This window comes from Daktulosphaira vitifoliae, unplaced genomic scaffold (genome assembly GCF_025091365.1).
Source record: "Daktulosphaira vitifoliae isolate Bord-2020 unplaced genomic scaffold, ASM2509136v1 Scaffold_3, whole genome shotgun sequence".
NCBI classification, from domain to species: Eukaryota; Metazoa; Arthropoda; class Insecta; order Hemiptera; family Phylloxeridae; genus Daktulosphaira; species Daktulosphaira vitifoliae.
The window spans coordinates 18435998-18455941 of NW_026099574.1; the positions used below are offsets into that span (position 1 = coordinate 18435998).

Below are 19944 nucleotides of genomic sequence, written 5' to 3' on the forward strand. Positions count from 1 at the left end.
AACAAAATTATGTTATCGCATAGTCTGAGGCACAGTAGACTATATAGGTAAAGCTGGACCAAAGTTAAAACTAACCCTAAGTTTTTTATTTAATAAATAAAAAATATCTAATTTTTTTTACTTTCCGAAAGAAATATTTCTTTGAAAGCATTTAATTAAATTAAACTCATAAATGAACCTCTAGAATTATTATATTTTCAACAATACAATAATATGTACAAAATTGTAATTTATTAGATTGAAATAATATAATAAAATTAAATACGTAATAAAAAAAGAACAAAGAATCTACATGCTTTTCAAAGTAAATGAGTAATAGTTTGAACAATTTCATCTAGTGAATAATCTTCAGTTAATGTAAGTTTGTTCAGAGGTAATATCAAAGATTTAAGCATTTTCCTATTTGGTAAGTCTAACTTTGATATAATATGTCCAATTTGCTGTGCTATTGATGTAGATACTTCAGTTTTAATCATCCTTAAACAAAAAATGATAATGAATTAAACTAAAACAATTATTAACATTTTGTTTAGTAAATTCCTTATACGAGTTAGATATTCACTTCATACCTTGTAGATAACCAGATAAGTTTTACATATCTTAAAATGTTATAACCCTTCATTATGTTTTCTTATTGTGCGTTTTTTAATACTTAGGTAAATCCAAATAGGTTTAAACAAATTATACAATTTTAAAAAGCTATAATTATATATTATCAATAAATTCTTCCTATCAAGAGATGATATAGTTAGTAATTAGAAAGTAGCACACAGTATTATATGCATTTATAAATTTTGTTTAAATCACTTTGAAAGATCTCAAGTTATAAGATTATACAACAGCATAAAAATATTTTTTGTTTTAAGGGGATAAACTTCCTAATTCCTACCAAGTATATAACATTGATAACAACATTACTAGGTTCTAAAGTAAATTAATAAATATATTAATGATGGTGTTTTTGAAATAATTTAACAAAATTTAAAAAGGCAAAATTCCACACCTTATTTATAAGTTAGAAGACTAAATATAATAAAATAAAAAAAATATATCTGTTGGTGATCAATCAATATATAACTTTAAGTTATTTATTTTAACTATTTTATTTTATATATGTGAGTTGCTTATATAATGTATACATGTATGCTTGAACTAACTATATTAGACCAGTGGTTCTAAACTATCCAAGTACCATTAATACATTTTTAACATTTTAAATTACCACTTGACTTAATCAACGGTATGCATAGGAGAATAGGAATACAACCTTCTAAAACAAAATACTGTTTAAATAGAAAATTAATTTTTTTCTAACACTGAATTTCCTTATTAACACATTTTTTGTATAACATTAATTCTAGTAATTTTTTTAAATATAGTACTCTCTAGTGATTTAACAAAAGTAATTTGGAAGTATAAGGTTATGCAAATATTTGGCTTAACAAATAAACCAAATATTTAATATTAGTAATAATCACAATATTTTGTGTACTACAGATTGAGAAATACTGTCCTAGATAGTTACCTTTCTTCAACAGTCTTCTCAGAGAAACCAGCAACTCTTTCACATAGTGAAACTACATGAGATATCAATTTATCAGCAGACATTGAGTTCAAATTTTCATTTAATTTTAGATATTCTAAAATTGTTAAGCTGTCTTGCATTGGTGTTGGAACAATACCTTCCACTTTACAACCATCAATCAACCAGTTTAATAAATGTTTTAACTTTGGTTTACCATCTAGAATTGCCAATAATTGCTTGAAGAGTAAATAAAAAAAGTATAAAAAAAATATGCATACCTCTTTGGAGTATGTAATAAGATAAAAGATTGCCAACAAGCACATCATTTGCTTCTTGCCAACATTCAGCTTTTAAATAACAAGTAACTGCTTCATGATACCTAAAAAAAAATTTAATGGTAATGACAATTCACAGAATTAGCTAACAAACTAAGTATTATTTCAGATATGTATTAACTACAGGGTGATCCATTTAACATTGACCAGCAAATATCTCAAAAACTATTTATTATTTTAATAATTTTTTTTTTAGTTTATTTTTTTTAGTTTTATGTAACTAAAATAATTAAAAAAAAAAATTATTAAAATAATAAATAGTTTTTGAGATATTTGCTGGTCAATGTTAAATGGATCACCCTGTATAATAAATTCAAAATATAAAATTTACATTTTTTGGGATTCTGTTAATATTGCTTTTGCATAATAAATAATAGTTTCTTTAACATGTAGCTTTGAAACTATAAATGCTTCTTTATCATTAAGTTCAATTGTGTTCTCAACATTTCTACCAATCATATCTTCAATTAAATTTTCCCTTCTAAAATGCAATTACTCCACTAATAATTGATTTAAAAATATTCTTTGTACTATACAAATTTTACTTACAATTCATTGTCCTTAATATGCAAAAGAACAAATATTGCCCAATGCCATAATCCATGAGATGATAATTGTGAAGCAAAGTTAATATGCAATTGATTACAATAAGGTTCATACATTTGTGTATAACCAAGTGATTGTAGAGTGTTAAACAACAACCAACTAAAGTTATAATCTAATGGATCACGTGTATGTGTGAGTGGATTTACAATTTCATAAATATCATAAGTTGAATTAGTGTATAATTTCATTAAATGGAAGCAAACATCAAATGTGGAAAATATATCATCAGGTGATTCATGATTTAAATAATTTTTGCTAAATGGCATACATGCATATGAATCATCACCATCAAATGCATTTTGGTAAGCATTCAATGCGTCCTCAATAGTACCAGATGGTGGTTGAATATACCTGAGAAAAACAGGAGTCATCAAAAGTTGATGAAAGTATAAATTATAAATAATTTTTTTTTTATTTGATTTATAAATAATTATTTTGTTAAAATTAATAATTATATTTAAAGACTAAATATTTATAGTAAATTTGGTAATTAAATAGTATTTATAACACAGCCTATCCTATTTAAGTCTACTTATTGAAACAGTCATTACAATTCAATAATTAATGTTATTAAATAGTATATATCTAGTTTATTATCTTTTGGTTATCATTGTTATTGTTATTGTCAACTTTTGTTGACTTTTAAGGTTATAAGTTTTTTTTGTCGTTAATAAAATACATGAGCTTGTAGCTTGTGTCTTCTGTTCTTTATTAAAAACATGTGTATTAAATAATCTTAAATAAAGGTATTTTCTTCTTTATTACGAGTTCAATATACTAAGTTTAAATAGATATATAGACAACTCTAATCCTTGAATTTTAAGTAAAATTAATTTCTTTATAAGATCTAAAAATATACCATAAATGCAAAGCAAATGCTCTGACCCAATCCATATTTTCACATATATTGATAATTCCTTTACTTGAGTCATATAATGGCTGTCCTGCTACCATAGTATACAATTTCAGATGGTCATTGTCAATGAATAAATCAGCTTTACTATTAGACCACTGCCAAAGTTGTCTCTGAATACAACATCTAACAGAATTTTCACTTCCTAATTGAGCCAACAACATAGCCAAATTACAATCATCTGTTAAACAATAGAGTACATTATATATGCCTAATTTTATGAAATATTATTTCATACTGTCAGATATAGCTAAATCACAAGCTTCCATAATTTTATGTGCAGAAACTAATTTCAAAATCTTTTGAGATGTATTATCATCAGAATTTTTAAAATCAATAGTTTTTTCTAAAAGAGCTTCTAGCCAATCAGAAATTGCCTGACGCCTTGCCATATTATATAAATGCTCTTGAGGACAATCTTTGGTAAATAAATTTTCTGGATCTCCCCAAAGTGCTTTAATTAATTCCCAAACATGAGAATAAAGAGTTTCTTCGGGCAATTCCGAAAAATGAGCTAATAAACAACAATGAGAATGTAGTCCATCAACACCTGATTTTGGATAAAAAAAGGGGGTAGAATTTTCAGTGTCAAAATTGCTATGCTCCATACAAATTTGTAAATGCTCTGTCAAAAGCTCCTAAAAACCAATTCATATTTTGAAAATTATAAAAAAAAAAGTATTAAAGAATTTTTTGTTTCATTTAGACATACATACATATTGATTAAAATAATTATTTACATTTACAAATTTAAACTTACTAAGAAAGTTTCTGTTTGAGTTGGAGTCATAATTTTTATTTTTTGAATAATAGTAGAAGAATAATCATCATTTACACGACCAGATAAATCTGTAGATAAACAGCTAATATCTAATTTTTTTGATTGTAAAAAATTTTGCTTAGATTTTGTATTAATGGTAACAAATGTTAAGTTATTTGACCAAGGCACTTTGAAAAAAACAGATTTCAATAATGCTAATTTATTTGATTTGTGTATATTTTTAAACTCTTCTTCAAATGGAATTCGAACACTAGCATCATATTTTAAACTATAACGTTTTGCTTGTAACTATTAAAAAAAAAAAACTATTAATATATAAGTTAAAAATTAATAAAAAGAAAAATACATCCATAATTAAAGTTTTTTCAGTCAACATATATAATTAATAGGATTCTCAAACAATATATTTTTAAATATCATTACTATTGAATTTTCAGTAATATTTTTTCACAATATTGCAAGAAAAATACATCCAAGTATCACAATACAAGTGCTTAATAATTTTGCAGAAATTTTAGATATTTCTAGCCCGTGAACCACCACTTATAGGTCATATAATTTCTGACAATAGTAGCTAAGAAATGTCTAAATAAGATATTATAAAAAAGAGAGATTTCTCCATTAAATCCATCCAATTATTATATTATTACTTGTGAATTATATTTATTTATTTATAACATAACAGGCTAATATCCTAAGGTAAAACACAAAATTGTTAGTATAATTATAACATTGGCAAGTTATTTACACATTATAGAACCGACACTATAAATTTATTTATTGTGGGTAAATAAATTTAATAATATAAATAAAAAAAAATCAGGCAACACTTAAATCAATAAATTATAATCATTATTATTAATTCATTGATTCTTAAATAATTTTTTTTATAATGTAATATACATTTAAATGTTGAAAAGCTAAAAAACCTCCACAACATCAATAGTTAAAAAAAATAATAACAGAATAACTAATAACAAATATTGTTTTATTTTCAATTTTTTTAAGAATTCTATATAAAATTTCAATGTTGATTCTGAATCTAGCTTTGGATATTTTTATTACACTCATTTTTGAGATAATTACTAATTAATGATTACTATAAATGAAAATAATTAACATAAAAAAATATAAATACTTTTTTAAATTTCCTAAGATTATTTCATGTTTTTTAATAACAGTTGTAGCAAAACTGTTCCTGTAATTTTTTGATCTATAAAGTTCAATTTGAGTGTTATTTAAATAAAATTTAATTTACGAGTATAATTTTTTTGTTTTATTTACAATTATGAAATTTTAACTAACATTGTTCATTTTAAATAAATATAAAGCGAAAAAAATGTTGTCGATAAAAAAAAACAATGTGTATTATGCGCAGATGAAGTGAAACTTTTTACAGTCATTCAACTGATAGAATATTAAGTTTATATTAGAACAAAGGAAATAAATACACTTATAAACTTTATTTACAATTTAGATTTATTAAAAATTTTCTTATTTAATTCTATAAAGAAGTTTCGCTTCAAAAATACAAAGAAAATCTCTTAAATTCGCAACAAATACTGTTTTTTTGTATATTTTTCCAATATGGATTTATTTAAAATAAAATAACATAGTAATATAACACCATGTTATACATGTTTTAAAGTCTAATACGATTGTGTGCTTAGATTTTACATATAACAATTGTAAAATTTATAAATAATTAATGAAATTAATTTAACAGTTAACATTTTTTAAATCCTTATAGAAATATCTATTTATCAGTTTAAGTTTTATAATTAAAAGTTTAACTAAAAAAAATTATAATTGAAATTTCAACTTTTTTGTTTTAAATGACACTTAAACTTAAAATATTCTTAAAAAAAACCTCAAACTCGAACTTTAAGGATCAAAAAATCGGTTGATGTAACAGTTCCAAATTTAGTGCAACTCTTATTAAATCATTTTAGGGTAGTTAAAAAAAAAATTATTTTTTGATAATTTTAATGCGTAAATATTACATTATTACTAATAAGTAATTATATAAAAACCTAGATATGATAGAAAAATATTAAAGCTAGATTCGGAATCAATGTTGAAATTCTAATGGGTTTATAACTTAATTTGTGATGAGATGGCGTAACCTAACTTGATAATTATCCCATCGTTCCAATATTCCGAAGATGCGTTGAAAAGCTACTGTCATAGTGCTTCTTTATCAGTATACATCATTCATTTGAAGCGTTAATAACAACAATTTATTTTCACTCAAATTTATGCCCGAATAATTGTTTTTGCGGAGAGTTCTTCGTCATTACTTAAATATGAGAAAACTGCTGCCGAAATTCATTGTATTTTGGTGAAAGTTTATGGTAAACATGCTCTAGCTGAGCGAATGGGTCAAAAGTGGTTTGCACAATTTAAAAATGATGATTTTAGCTTGGAAGATGAAGGACGTCCTGGGCAGCTAAAAAAGCTTGAAAATGAAGAACTGGAAGCATTACTCGATGAAGATTGTTGCCAAACACAAGAAGAGCTCGTAGAATCTTTTGGGAATCACTCAAGCAGTTATTTCAAAACGTTTAAAAATAATTGGAAACATTCAAAAGCAAGTAATTTGGGTGCCCAATTAATAGAAACCAAGAGACGTCAAAAGACGATTTTGCATGTCAGAAATGGTGCTTGAACGTTACAAAAGGAAGTCGTTTTTGCATCATATTGTGACTAGTAATTAAAAATGGATTTATTATGACAACTTCAAGTACAAAAAGTCTTATGTGAAACCTGGCCAACCAGCTAAATCAACGCAAAGTCGAATATCCATGGCGCTAGGGTAATGCTCTGTATTTGGTGGGAATAGAAGGGTATGCTGTTGTTTGAGCTATTGAAATCGGGCCAAACGATTACAGGGAACTTCTACTAAACAAAATTGGTTCACTTAAAGAGAAAAGTCGCCGAAAAACGCCCGGAATATGCGACTAGACACAAAACAATAATTTTCAATCATGACAACACTTGCAAGATGTTGCAAGACAGGTTAAAAACTATTTAGAAAACAGCGACTGGGAAGTTTTGACTCACCCACCTTATAGCTCAGACATTGCCCCTTCTGACTACCATTTGTTACGATCGATGCAGAAAACCCTGTTTTCTGGAAAACCCTTCACCAAAGTTGAAGATATCAAAAATTGGCTTGATTCATTCTTGGCTGCCAAGCCAGCGCAGTTCTTTTGGGATGGAATCCACAAATTTCCAGAAAGATAGGAAAAAGTTATAACTTTGGATAGACAATACTTTGAATAATATTATTGTACATGTTTTTCTTAAAAAACATTCAAATTTTGAAGAAAAAAAAAACTGCACAAATTAAGTTATAGACCCAATATATAAAAATGTAAACTCGAAAATGACTGTTATGTGTAATTTATTAATTAAAATGAATAAAAGCATCAACTCAAAACAATGGAAAATTAAAAAAACTCACTGGAGCCATTAAATTTAATTTTGGAGTATGAGTAGATTGTCCAATTTTTCGTTCTAAAAAAAAAAAAAAATATTTAAATAATTTATTATATACATTTTTAAATATTTTATTGAAGTTAAATATTAGTAATAATTACTTTGCTTAGTAATAAAAAATGAAGCTGGTGCTTGATTGTTTGATATAATCACAGTTGATTTAGATAAAGAAGTATCATTCTTATTTGGACTGGCAATAAAATCTGGTAGAGTTTCCAAAATCTTTTCTAATTTATGCTCAAATTTATTTTTTTCATCTAAAGTATGGTATATATAATCGTATAACAATATATATTTATTATTTATGATAATTCATACCATAACTATCTTCATCTTGGTCCATGGGTTCTATCTCATCATAAAATATATCATTGAATGAAGCTTTCATGCATTGAATTTTATGGGCTTGTAAATTCATGTTTTGTGACAGTTGAGCTGTTACATTTACACTATTTTCTTTATTATTATCTATAAAAAAGTTTTCAAAAATAAACATTTTTATTCCATTATACTGATATATTTAACAAACCATAAAAATGCATTACGGAAGGATCATCATTCAAGGTTAATGAATCAATGGTCATAGGTTGGTTATTTGATTTCATTAGATACTGATGGGGTAACTGAGATCGATCCAGCCCAACTGTAAGATCTAACATTTGTTTATTAGCCACCTAACATAAGTTATTATTTATTTATATTTTGATATAAAAATAAGTATAATCATATTAAATGCAAACTCACTAATTGATTAGGACTACCATTTTCAACAACAAGTTTTCCAATTTTGGGTTTTTGAGGTATTGACTTTGGTTGTATTTTATTAGGATCTATATTAGTTACTTCTATATTATCATCATCTTCATCAGAATCTAATAAAGCATACTTTGAAAAATGATCAACACTAAATACCCATGAACCACTATCTAAACGATAATCTACAAAATGAGCATTTAGTTTTCCACAAACTCTTTGAAGTTTGGCAACAAAATTTGTGGCTGCAATTCTATCTGGACAAGTAATTGGTTGCTTAGTGGTTTTGTCAGTTGGCCAAACACGATCAAGAGTAACAGTGGCTTTCCTATTAAGCCCTTCTCCCAAAGGAGGTTTATTTTCATCATCTTGATAAATTATGACTTCCCGGTGTCTTATATGAACTGAAAGATAAAACAGTTTTTTTATTTAATATCATTAAGATAAATTTTATTATATTTATAATTTTATCAAAGACTTTAACCATATTGTTTGTTGATAAATTAATTAGTAGGTTTTTTATGTTAATACTAATAGAAAACCATAATTTGAGATTTAAAATTTAGATAGGAATTAATTTAATTGTGAGTTATAATATTTAGCTATAATAAGAGTGAGAGTTACAAATATTGACCTATTAACCTTGGTATTCATAAAAATAAAATTGATTTTTAAGCATGTATTTATAATAAAAATTTTGACATCCTGAAACTTTTTTATTTAAAAATTTTTAAATTATAATCTAATGGAAATAATCATCTAGCCTAAAACGCTTCTTGAGGCAATTTCCTCCTCAAGTCAACTCTTAAATACATACGCCTGCATATAAGTATTTTTATTCTTTACGTAAAATATTTAGTTAATACTGTAAAATTTAACTCTATTATGTTTTTTTTATACCTATTGAGTCTAAATCTAGTCCAGCAACATTAATACGATCGGGAAAGAAAACATTTCCGAAGTCATAACGCCCAATGGTAAATCCGTCAACATAGCATGCACCATTATCATCTACTAATTCTGCTAATTCATTCATAGGTGGTATTGTATAGTAACCAACACGTCTTAGTTTAATTCCAGTACAATGATCTTCTGCTTCAGGAATATTTGGATCAATGCTTGGTTCTTTATTATCAATTTCAGTTACTACAATATAATCCAGGATAATTATAAAAATACAAATAAGTAAAAGAAAAAATTTATTAACACTTTTTTTTGTTAGTTCAAGCTATTATAAAATAAGATTACTTCTTACTATAACCAGTATTTTAATTTTATCATTATAATCTTTTTTAAGCCTAAATTCTAAAATATTATGATATACTACCATACAATGAAAAATACTTTAGTTTGATTTTTTTTAATCTAATACATACCATTATTTTGAACAATATCAATGATTTCAACACCTTTAGAGCTATTTGGAGAGGTTTTTTTATTACTATGAAGTTCAGCTACAGTATTATTGCTATCATTAATCGATAAATCTACTTTTCGTGTGTTATCCAACAATGATCCTTGTTTTGCAATGAAATAATTTTCTAATCTAAAATAGAAATTATATTTGTTTAAAATTTTCATATTTTTAACAGAATAAAAAACTTACTTTGCTAATGGTTTTGTATGCAAGATTAAACTATTACTTGACTTTAATTTATTATCACTGTCTTTTTTTAAATTAAGCTTTTTATAATTAGTTCTTGGTGAAGAAACAAGAATAGAACCATCACTTGTTTTGTCATTTGTCTTAAACGATGGTGGAGACTCCTCAAGACCGTCAAATAAAGATTTACGATTGAACTGTGGAAAATTTCTGCGTACTTGAGGTAGGCTTTTAGGGGTTGGTATAGGTGATACTTTATAACTACTAAATTTATCAAGTGATACATTTTGTGATCTAACTACTGATGACTCATCAACTTTTGTTACATCCTGAAATAAAAACATTGTTAATTTTAATTAACTACCCTAAATATATATTATGCTTTAGGTAAATATAAAGCTTAGAAAACATTATTACAAACTTAAATCATTAATAACCTTATAAAATCTTTTAAATAATGGTGAATCACCATATGGCATTGCTTTAAGTGTTTCTAATTGCAATTGTATTTGATTATTTTGAGAAGATTGATTAGGTGTAAGTTGAGTATTTGTTGAACTAAAAAATTAATCACAATTTAGCCATACTTCATCATTTAATAACAATAAATAAACTAAACTATTTTACCCAGAAAAAAGACCTATGCCACTACCAGGTTGTTGCGAACTACCAAAAAATGATGTTCCACCAGTACCAAAACTACTGTTATTTGCAGAGCCAAATAAACCTGTACTTTGTGTACCTTGTCCAAATAAACCTCCTGGTTTTGCAGCACTACTAAAGACATCTAAAAAAATTTAATTACATTTTAATTTTACAAAAAAAAAGTTTTAATAATTTTTAATTTAGTATCTTAATTACATTGATGAAATATATTTTAAAAACATACCCTTTTATTAAAATATCAGATTTAATAATATTGAGATTATTATATTAAAAATAGCTACTAAAAAGTCTATAGAGCCAATTTCAAACATTTAATAGATTATTATTATTGCACATTATTATTCACACAAAATTTTTTTTCAATAAAAAATGTGTTAATTTAAGTAAAACATTGCTTATTTCTAATCGAATTAATACAAAATTAACTAACTTGTTTGTGTGTTATTAGGTTGATTAAATAATGATGTCTGAGGTTTGTTAAAAGCATTGGATCCAAACAAACCACCAGTAGCTGGTTGAGCAGTAGATGTAGCTCCAAAAGTATTAGTTGAACCAAATGCTGGAGTAGGCAACTGAAATCCAGTACTAGCTTGTTTATTTCCAAATAGACCGCCACCACTTGCACTAGTAGAAGTATTAGTTCCAAATCCAAAACTTGTTGAAGATGGAGTAGATCCAAGACCAAATGCAGATTTGTTTTGACTGAATAAGTTATTCTAGAAGATAAATATTATCACCTCAATATTGCTATTAGAATAAATTTTATAAAATTAAGACCAAAATATTATAGATGTATTCTCCACCCCTTTCAATATACCGAGTGATTCATTAAGAATAAGACACTCATTTCCTTGGAAACTAATAAAGAATTCAATTTTAGTAAAATTGATTCAAAAAACTACAATAATATGTAGTAAATAATTTTTATATTTGTCCTTTCAGAAATAAAAACTTAAACTTTAATAAGAACCGCTATTTTTATTTTAATGACATAAATAGAAAAAACACCATAGCACACTGGGAATACTGCATAGATAGGACTAATATGATATCTAATAGTGGTTGAAATCCAAATCATAAAAAATGCTTTGATGTAAATCTGTAGATAATGTTAAATTTGTAGAAATGATTGATGGATTATTCCAAAAGAAATATCAACTTTTATTTCCTTAATTATATCCTAATTACAAATTTTGTAATTTATAAATTAATAAATATTATTATAGTAATTAAATTTAATATGAAATTGATATTCAATAATTTAGTATTCTAAATTTTAAAGAGAAATTATATAAAACAAAAAAATTGTTACATTTTCATTACCTCTGTAGCAAACATGTATCAAAATAATAAATATGGATTTATAAAAAAAAATTGATTACTCTGAATTTTGTTAGTTTATTATAACTTCAGTTATGAAAATTGTTATTTTTGATAAACCATTGGTAAATTGAATATATATATATATATATATACATTTTTTTTTTTTTTAATTGACACCCCTATTTGTAATATACTTATTGATGGACATTAAAAAATGCAAAAATCTTTTTTTTAAATATTTATTATTAACAATTAAATCTTATTTTATTTTTTATTTTTTTTATAAATAAAGGTGTTTAAATGGTAGTATTTAGATCTCTTTCTATATGTCTATACTGTTTATCCTTAAGTATAGGCATAAACAATTGAAACAAAAATATTTAAGTAGAATATTACACAAAAATAACAACGTTTTTTGCTTAGCTTGAAGGATTGTTTAGATATAAAAGACAAGTCGTAGGGACAAATTTCCTTTTTCTACTAGTTATACAATATATAACTTATTATTTAACATACGAGATATATTAATGAACGCAATATTTCCAGTACATTTTCAAAAATTCTATTTTCATATGTGTGAGTCATGTTTTGAACCCTTCTTGCATAATGGAAAATGGTCAGATTCTTTTAAAAAATATGTCGGATGAAAGAGGTATGTATAAGGTACTTATAAAAAGAAAATTGTATTAATCCATACGTTAACACAAAAATAGTATGTCTTTTTAACTTAAGTTGTAATTTGCATACAAAAGATAAAATGTCGGGACAAATTTTTTTTGTTAACTTATAATATATTATACAACCTTTTCTTTATCATATATTTAATAGACACAGTATTTTCTCAGAACATTTTTAAAAGTTGATTTGAAAAGGTTAACATTACATTCATATTTTGAATTCTCCGTGGACATATAAATCATATTTTCAAAAAAAATATACCCAACGAAAAGGATACACTAAAAGTATTTATAAAAAACAATTATTTTGATTCATCTAAATTTAAAAAAGTTATGATAGTATTAAGAAAAAAAAATTTAAAAATACAAAGTTCAAAAATTAAAATTTTTAGGGATTTCCCCCTACTTATAGGGAACAAGGGTATTTCTTTCAATTTTTAATAATAATGTTTTCAACTATATACAATTTGTGATCTTTTGACATATCATTAATATAATATCAGCCCAGTAAGAACTGAGAAAAACTTGCAACAAACACAAAAAAAGTAAAAGTAAACACAACATTACTACTTATTTAGATTCACATCAAAACTAAAATTTCAAATAATATTGTTTTTTTGTCTGATCAACCATTTCAAAATTATACAAAAATCTGAATTCGATTTATGGTAGTTATCAAAAAAATTTGCGTTGAAAATAAGAGTATGTGTCTCTTAAAAGAATTATTAAAGGTAAAATTTCTGTATGATGAATAATTTTGAATTGTACTTGTGATAAATGACGACTACTGTATACTAAATAGAAAATGATCAATAGAAAATTGGTCAAAAATTTTTAAATTTAAACAAACATTAATTGAAAAACGTCAAACTATAAATAGTGGTTCCCATCTAAGAAAATTAAACAATAAAATTTTCAACATTTTCTATGAAAATATGTTTATTATCCTAAATGAATCACCCTCTATATCTTATGGCAATTTATTATTATAATGACTGTGATTTTATAAAGAAATTAAAATTATTGTTTTATATTAAATATATCTTATATCTTTTAAGTTACTAATTACTCTTTTTACTTTTAATGAAAATATATTTATGAACAACTTGTACTTTTGTTGTAAATTAAAAAAAAAAACAGAAAATTAAAAATTATTACTTGATTGGGTTGAGCACCAAATCCAGTTTGTCCAAATCCAGTGGTTGAAGGACCAAAAGCAGTAGGAGCAGTACTTCCAAAAATATTTGTTTGTGGTGCACCAACTAGGAAATTAGTCAATTAATTAAAAATCAGTAAAATTAGTTTTAATCTTCAAATGTGTATAATACCTCCAAATGGCTTGGATGTCTGAGCAGTATTTGCACCAAAAATACTAGGCTGAGTTGTATTCATACCAAATGAAGATGTTGATGTTGTAGTTCCAAAAGTAGGAGCCGTTTGTTGGGTCTTGCCAAAAATATTATTCTGTGCACCAAAAACACTTGATGTACTAGTACTTCCAAACCCTGTGATATTTATAATCTTTTAAAATACAAACTTAATAACTAGACATATCAATAAATACCTAAATCAAACAAAATTATATATACAGAGAGATCCGCATACTATGTCTCACGTAATATCTTAAAAAATATAAGTGTTATAAACAATTTTTTTTTTTAATCATTATGGATCTTTGATAAGCTGTTTTACAAGAAATATTAAATTTTTACCACCATATATTATGCTTAAAACTTGTGTTATATCAGATTTTCAAATGGCAACCCTATTTTTTTTTACACCATTATATTTAATTTAATAAAAAAAAATCTTTTGTAAAAGAAGTTATTTATTTTATTTATTATTAAGCGTTCTGGCTCTCTTAAGTTTAGGGTTTATTAAAAAAAAATCATAACAAACATGAACGTTATTGGTCGTTAGTTATTCTGACTATTGTGCGTTGACTGGTAGATCTTATCGCTACATAAAATAATAATGTGACCATGTTGGAAGACCTATTGCATTTTTTCTTTAAATATCTTAAATTTCAAAGTAGCCCATCCCATTTAAAATTTACATAAATAAATTTTTTTTTTTTTTTGATTAACATTTTTTGTTATGACGAACAAGATTATATAAAAATAAATTAAGTGATATAAATAAATAAAAGTAAATAAATATAAAGTGATAAATTGTACATTGACACAATAAGAAAGAAGCGTGTGAAAACTGGCCTCTGACAAATAATTCCTTCAGCTTTGAGTAATAGATTGAAGAATTAGGACTTGCAGGGTAAATTTTGAGGTATAGCTCGTGCATCAATAGGCAAAAACACGATAACTCCAAATCTGTTGTATGAGAGATCATATGAAGGAATTTGCTGCACCTCTAGCTCGTTTTTCAAATTGTTTAAAAAAACTGTTTAAACAATTTGAAAAACCATTTTAACAGTTATAAATGATTTTGTTCAATAGTAATTTGTTTTTGTTTTAAATTAATTTTAAAAAATTTTGTGACACAATATTTTTTAAACAAAGTTTTTTTCCCTAAAATGTTATTTAATGATACATTTTTTATAAAAGCTACAAAAAAAAATTTTAATTTCATAATTTACAGCTAGGGATGCAGCAAATTCCTTCATATGATCTATCATACAACAGATTAGGAGCTATCGTGTTTTGAAGAATGTCTCTTTGTCCCCTTTCACGCTTTATCATTACAAATTATCATTTTATAACATCATCCTTTGCCTATTGATGCACGAGCTATACCTCAAAATTTACCCTGCAAGTCCTAATTCTTCAATCTATTACTCAAAGCTGAAGGAGTTATTTGTCAGAGGCCAGTTTTCACACACTTCTTTCTTATTGTGTCAATTGATAATTTATCACTTAGCTCTAACAAAATATTCATTAATAAAAAATACATTTATGTTTTGCGAATTTCGATACACTCTAATATACATATATTATTAACAATTTCTATAAAAAATAATATAAAAAAACATTACTCTTTACAAAGGGATGGTGGTAATGGAGGAATAACCTAAGGCTTTTGGGGCCAAAATTGATAACATAGAATTTTAGATATGCAAATAATACATACTGTACTGTAGATTGTGTCACTACTGTGGATAAAACCACAGAATTCTTTAATGTATTGTGTAATGTAAAATTTATTACATATAATCTGAAGTAAAATAATGCTCTATCTTATACAAATAGCATAAAATAAACATCTTAAAATAATTATTAATATTATGGCTAAAAAACAATCATTCCTACCACCAAGAGCAGGAGTAGTAGATGTTGCACCAAAAAGTGGTTTATTATCATTAGAACCAAATAATCCGGTGCTGGTCGTAGCAGTAGAACCAAACAATGTTTTAGGTGCTCCAAATAATCCACCACCAACAGTACCCTAATAAAAATACATAATTATACACTTTAATAGAATGATAAATTCTACCAAAATATTTAAGAATATACCTGCTGCCCAACTTTTCTATTTGCACAATAATCTTCAAATCGTAGTTCTTCAAATATTTTTGATTCATATTCTTTCATAACCGTAATAGATTGATGTCTAGTATTAATAGTTTGATTGGTACCATTTTTAACCATTGTATCCGTACCAGTTACAGGATTAAATTTAATAGTGGTGCCACCAGTAGATACTTGTGCATTTCCAAATCCTGATGTAGCACCGAAGGTGCCTGAAATATTTCATAATTAAATTACTTTTTAATGTATATATATTTTTACAATTTACGTTAATCTGAAATAGTAGAATTAACTATTGAAAGTTATAACTATTTAAGTTAAATGTTTTAATAATTATGTGTATTTTTTTCACAAACTGTGATATATTTAAAACACTAACAATAATATGACAACTTAAAAGTAATACATGATAGTTTTTCAAGATTTTAATTTCTACCCTAATAATACTTTTAAATTTATTATATATATATAAAGACAAAAATAAAGATGAACCATCAGAGTTCATTAATATTAAATCACTTAAAATATAGATTTATGTTTACCAGCTGAGGGCACTCCAAAAATTCCAGAACCTGTTGAACTCCCCTGAGGTGTACCAAATATATTTCCAGATGGCTGTACAGTAGATCCAAAAGAAAATCCTGTATTAACAGGCTTAGGTTGACCAAATGAAGCATTAGGATTTGATGAACCAAATAAACTACCACCAGTATTTCCAACCATAGATGCATTTTGTTGTCCAAACAAGCTACTACTTGATGCAGGTGTTGCAGTTGGTGTTCCAAAAAGTGAGGTACCACCAGTACTAAAACCTAAAAAATTTTTTACAAAAGCAAAAAAAAAATATAAAATAAAACAAAACAAAAAAATTACCTCCAAAAGTTTGTTGTGCTGCGGGTGTCTGTCCAAAAGCAGGGGCTGCTGCTGTAGATCCAAACAAACCCGTGTTTGGTTGAGTAGTTTGATTGAATATTGATGTATTGGATTGTCCAAAAACACTAGTACCAGCAGGTTTACCAAAAGTAGATTGTCCAAATGCCGATGAATTTCCAGCTCCTCCTGAAAAAGCTCCTGAGCCTGAGCCTAGACTCAGAAATAAAATGAAAATTAAATAAAAGAAACTTGATCAATATAAATTATTATATTTAACTGACAAATTATCTTAAATAAATTACTTACCAAACATCTTGATGTGATAAGTATAATATGTTTAAAAATAATAAGTCATTTCAATAAATATTTAATATATTCAAATATGTTAATTTTAGATAAAATACACCTACAACGCAAACTTAGTTAGAAACGTCTTATTTACTATTTACTATTATTAAAAACGTGAAACACCGTTCATTTGTAATCACTATGGGAATGCGAAATAACTGAAATCTTGTTACTCACTAACCAACATAGAATAATGAAATCATGCGATTGATAACAATTGATACAACAAATACCAACCTTACAATATTTTTGTATAAATGAATTTCATTTGTCAGCCATTTCAAAATGTATGGAAAATTGGAGGTTAGTGAAATTATGAATTAAAAATTATTCATTGTGTAATGAAGATTTATTCAATAAGTTAAAAATAGGCTAACTTTTCGTTAGTGATAAAAGCAAATTAAAATTCTGAGGAAAATTTTTAAAAGGCTTCAAATGTTATTTTTTTTTTTTATAAATTATACAATTTTAAAAACAATATGTATGTTCCAAGGACACCGAAACTAATTTTTACATGAGAAGCAAAAATTTAATGACTAAAAATAAGTCTTTATGGTTTTTACAAAGCTAAAAATATTAGCAATTTAAAAAAACCCAGCACAGTGGGACGTGGTATAATTGGTCCAGTATAAATAATATCTGACAGTGATTAAAATCACAATTATAAAAAACGCTTCGATGCAACTCTGTAAATAAATTTTAATTTTAAGATGTTTGTGGATTATACCAAAAACATAATGAATTGCTATTTCCTTTATTATTCCTGATTACTATTTTTTTTTATTTGAAGTATAATTAATGAATAAATATTTATTAAAGCAATTCAACGTAGTATGAAATTTATATTTAATAATTTAGTATTGTAATTTTTTCGGGGAATTTATAAAAAATTATAAAGTAGTTTTTATTTTTATGGCAAACGTGTATAAAAATTGAAAGGCTCGACATAAAACTTTTTTTATAAAAATTTGTTGTTAATTATGAATATTATGAATTATGCAAAAAATGTTCATCAGGGTCAAAAATAAACTTTTATTATTCAATTTTTCGTGCTAATTTCAAATTAGCTATTACATTTTTTCACCAATAATTTTTGATATTATTACTAATTAATTAAAAACTATGAGGAAAATTTCAATTATATCATCTATATAATTATATACACCAAGTGACATAGAAATAATTAATATTTCTTTTGAAATGATTTATTACGATAAAAAAATAATTGAAACAAAACAAAATTGTTTTTAAATTATAAAAGATTTTGATTTTTTATATGTTATAAATAATCAATACAAAATTACATATTTAACCTATTTTTTTAATCCTTTAAAGTTGAATTTTGTGAGTTTATAATAAAAAAAAAATGTTGAATTTTCTACCATATTTTATAGCTCAATTTCATATTTGAAATTTACATTTTTAAATAGAAAATTTTATGAGAGTTAAAAAATTACATCGTTAAGATTAATTTGCAGTCAGGAAATTGTATTTATTGTTATTACTATTTATTGTAAATTTATCAGAAAAACTCAATATTTTTATTGTCATAGATCACATAAATAGACAGCACAGTAATCATTTCTAAGTATTTTTTTGGTGAATAAAAATATTCTACAATTGAAGTATTCCGAACATTAAATCATTAATTTTAATGATTTACTTAACTAAAAAAACCAATCGAAATGTTGTTAAAAAAATCTACTCAATTGAGTGTATTAGTTGTGATTATTTGATGTATCGTTAAAAAAAGTTGGTCCAGAGCTGAGAAAATAAAAGACAACATTAATATGAATAAGAAATTTCTTCAGACGAGGGGGGACTACAGTGATGGGGTCCTTGATATTTAATAAAGTTATTGAATCTAAATGAGATAAAAATCAAATGATTTAAAAACTTTTTAGCCATTTTCATTAAAATAAAGTCCGAATTTTTTTTTCCTTGATAAAGTATATTACATTAGCTTTAATTTAAGATATATATAAAAGTGTCAGTATTTCCAGAACACTTTCAAAAAAAGTTAATTTTTTGTGAAAAAATTGTCATTTTGAATCCTTTACCTGTGGCCAGATAAAGGGTCAGGTTTATAAAAAATACACAAAATGATATATGATTATTATTGTTATTCTTGATCCCTTTTCTTCAAGATCTTCATACCTCAATTTGATTAATTTTCTCCTTAAAGGAACTTATTTATTCTAATAAAAGTAAAACATTTTTTCTTTTAGAGTTACGTTGGATTTCATCTCATAGAAAATTTTTTTCTTTTAATTCCATGCCAATATAAAATTATGTTATTACAAAATATTAATGAATAAAAATATTACATATCCAATATAAAAAATTCCACTGGAGACAACAAGGAGACAGTTGATCCCTCTAACTTTTTCTTAGTCAATTTTATTATAAAATGAAAATTATTTATGCACCACTTTCAAAAAAGTGACTAATTTTGTTACAATTTTCAAATATTTCCCAAGTAAAATATTTTATATCTCTTTAAGAAAGGCAATTCAAAGGAAGAAATTCAAAAAAAATTTCATTAAAAAAATAAAACA

The 19944-nt window shown here is 25.2% G+C and overlaps 1 protein-coding gene across 1 annotated transcript; it reads right to left on the bottom strand.

Moving 5' to 3' along the window:
• Positions 1-173: 173 nt before the first annotated feature.
• LOC126902468 (nuclear pore complex protein Nup98-Nup96) lies at positions 174-17568 on the bottom strand. Its single transcript, XM_050679779.1, has 26 exons — positions 17345-17568; positions 17039-17248; positions 16708-16977; positions 16151-16377; positions 15947-16082; positions 14012-14188; positions 13842-13945; positions 11114-11399; positions 10645-10804; positions 10455-10575; positions 10021-10346; positions 9791-9960; positions 9315-9560; positions 8406-8818; positions 8191-8335; positions 7980-8129; positions 7763-7918; positions 7627-7679; positions 4140-4448; positions 3618-4017; positions 3326-3560; positions 2410-2817; positions 2192-2341; positions 1804-1904; positions 1526-1742; positions 174-477 (listed from the first exon to the last, which is right to left on the bottom strand). Exons 1-26 carry the CDS (start codon positions 17349-17351, stop codon positions 300-302), a joined length of 5355 nt encoding a protein of 1784 aa, XP_050535736.1. The 5' UTR covers positions 17352-17568; the 3' UTR covers positions 174-299.
• Between the last annotated feature and the right edge of the window lie 2376 nt (positions 17569-19944).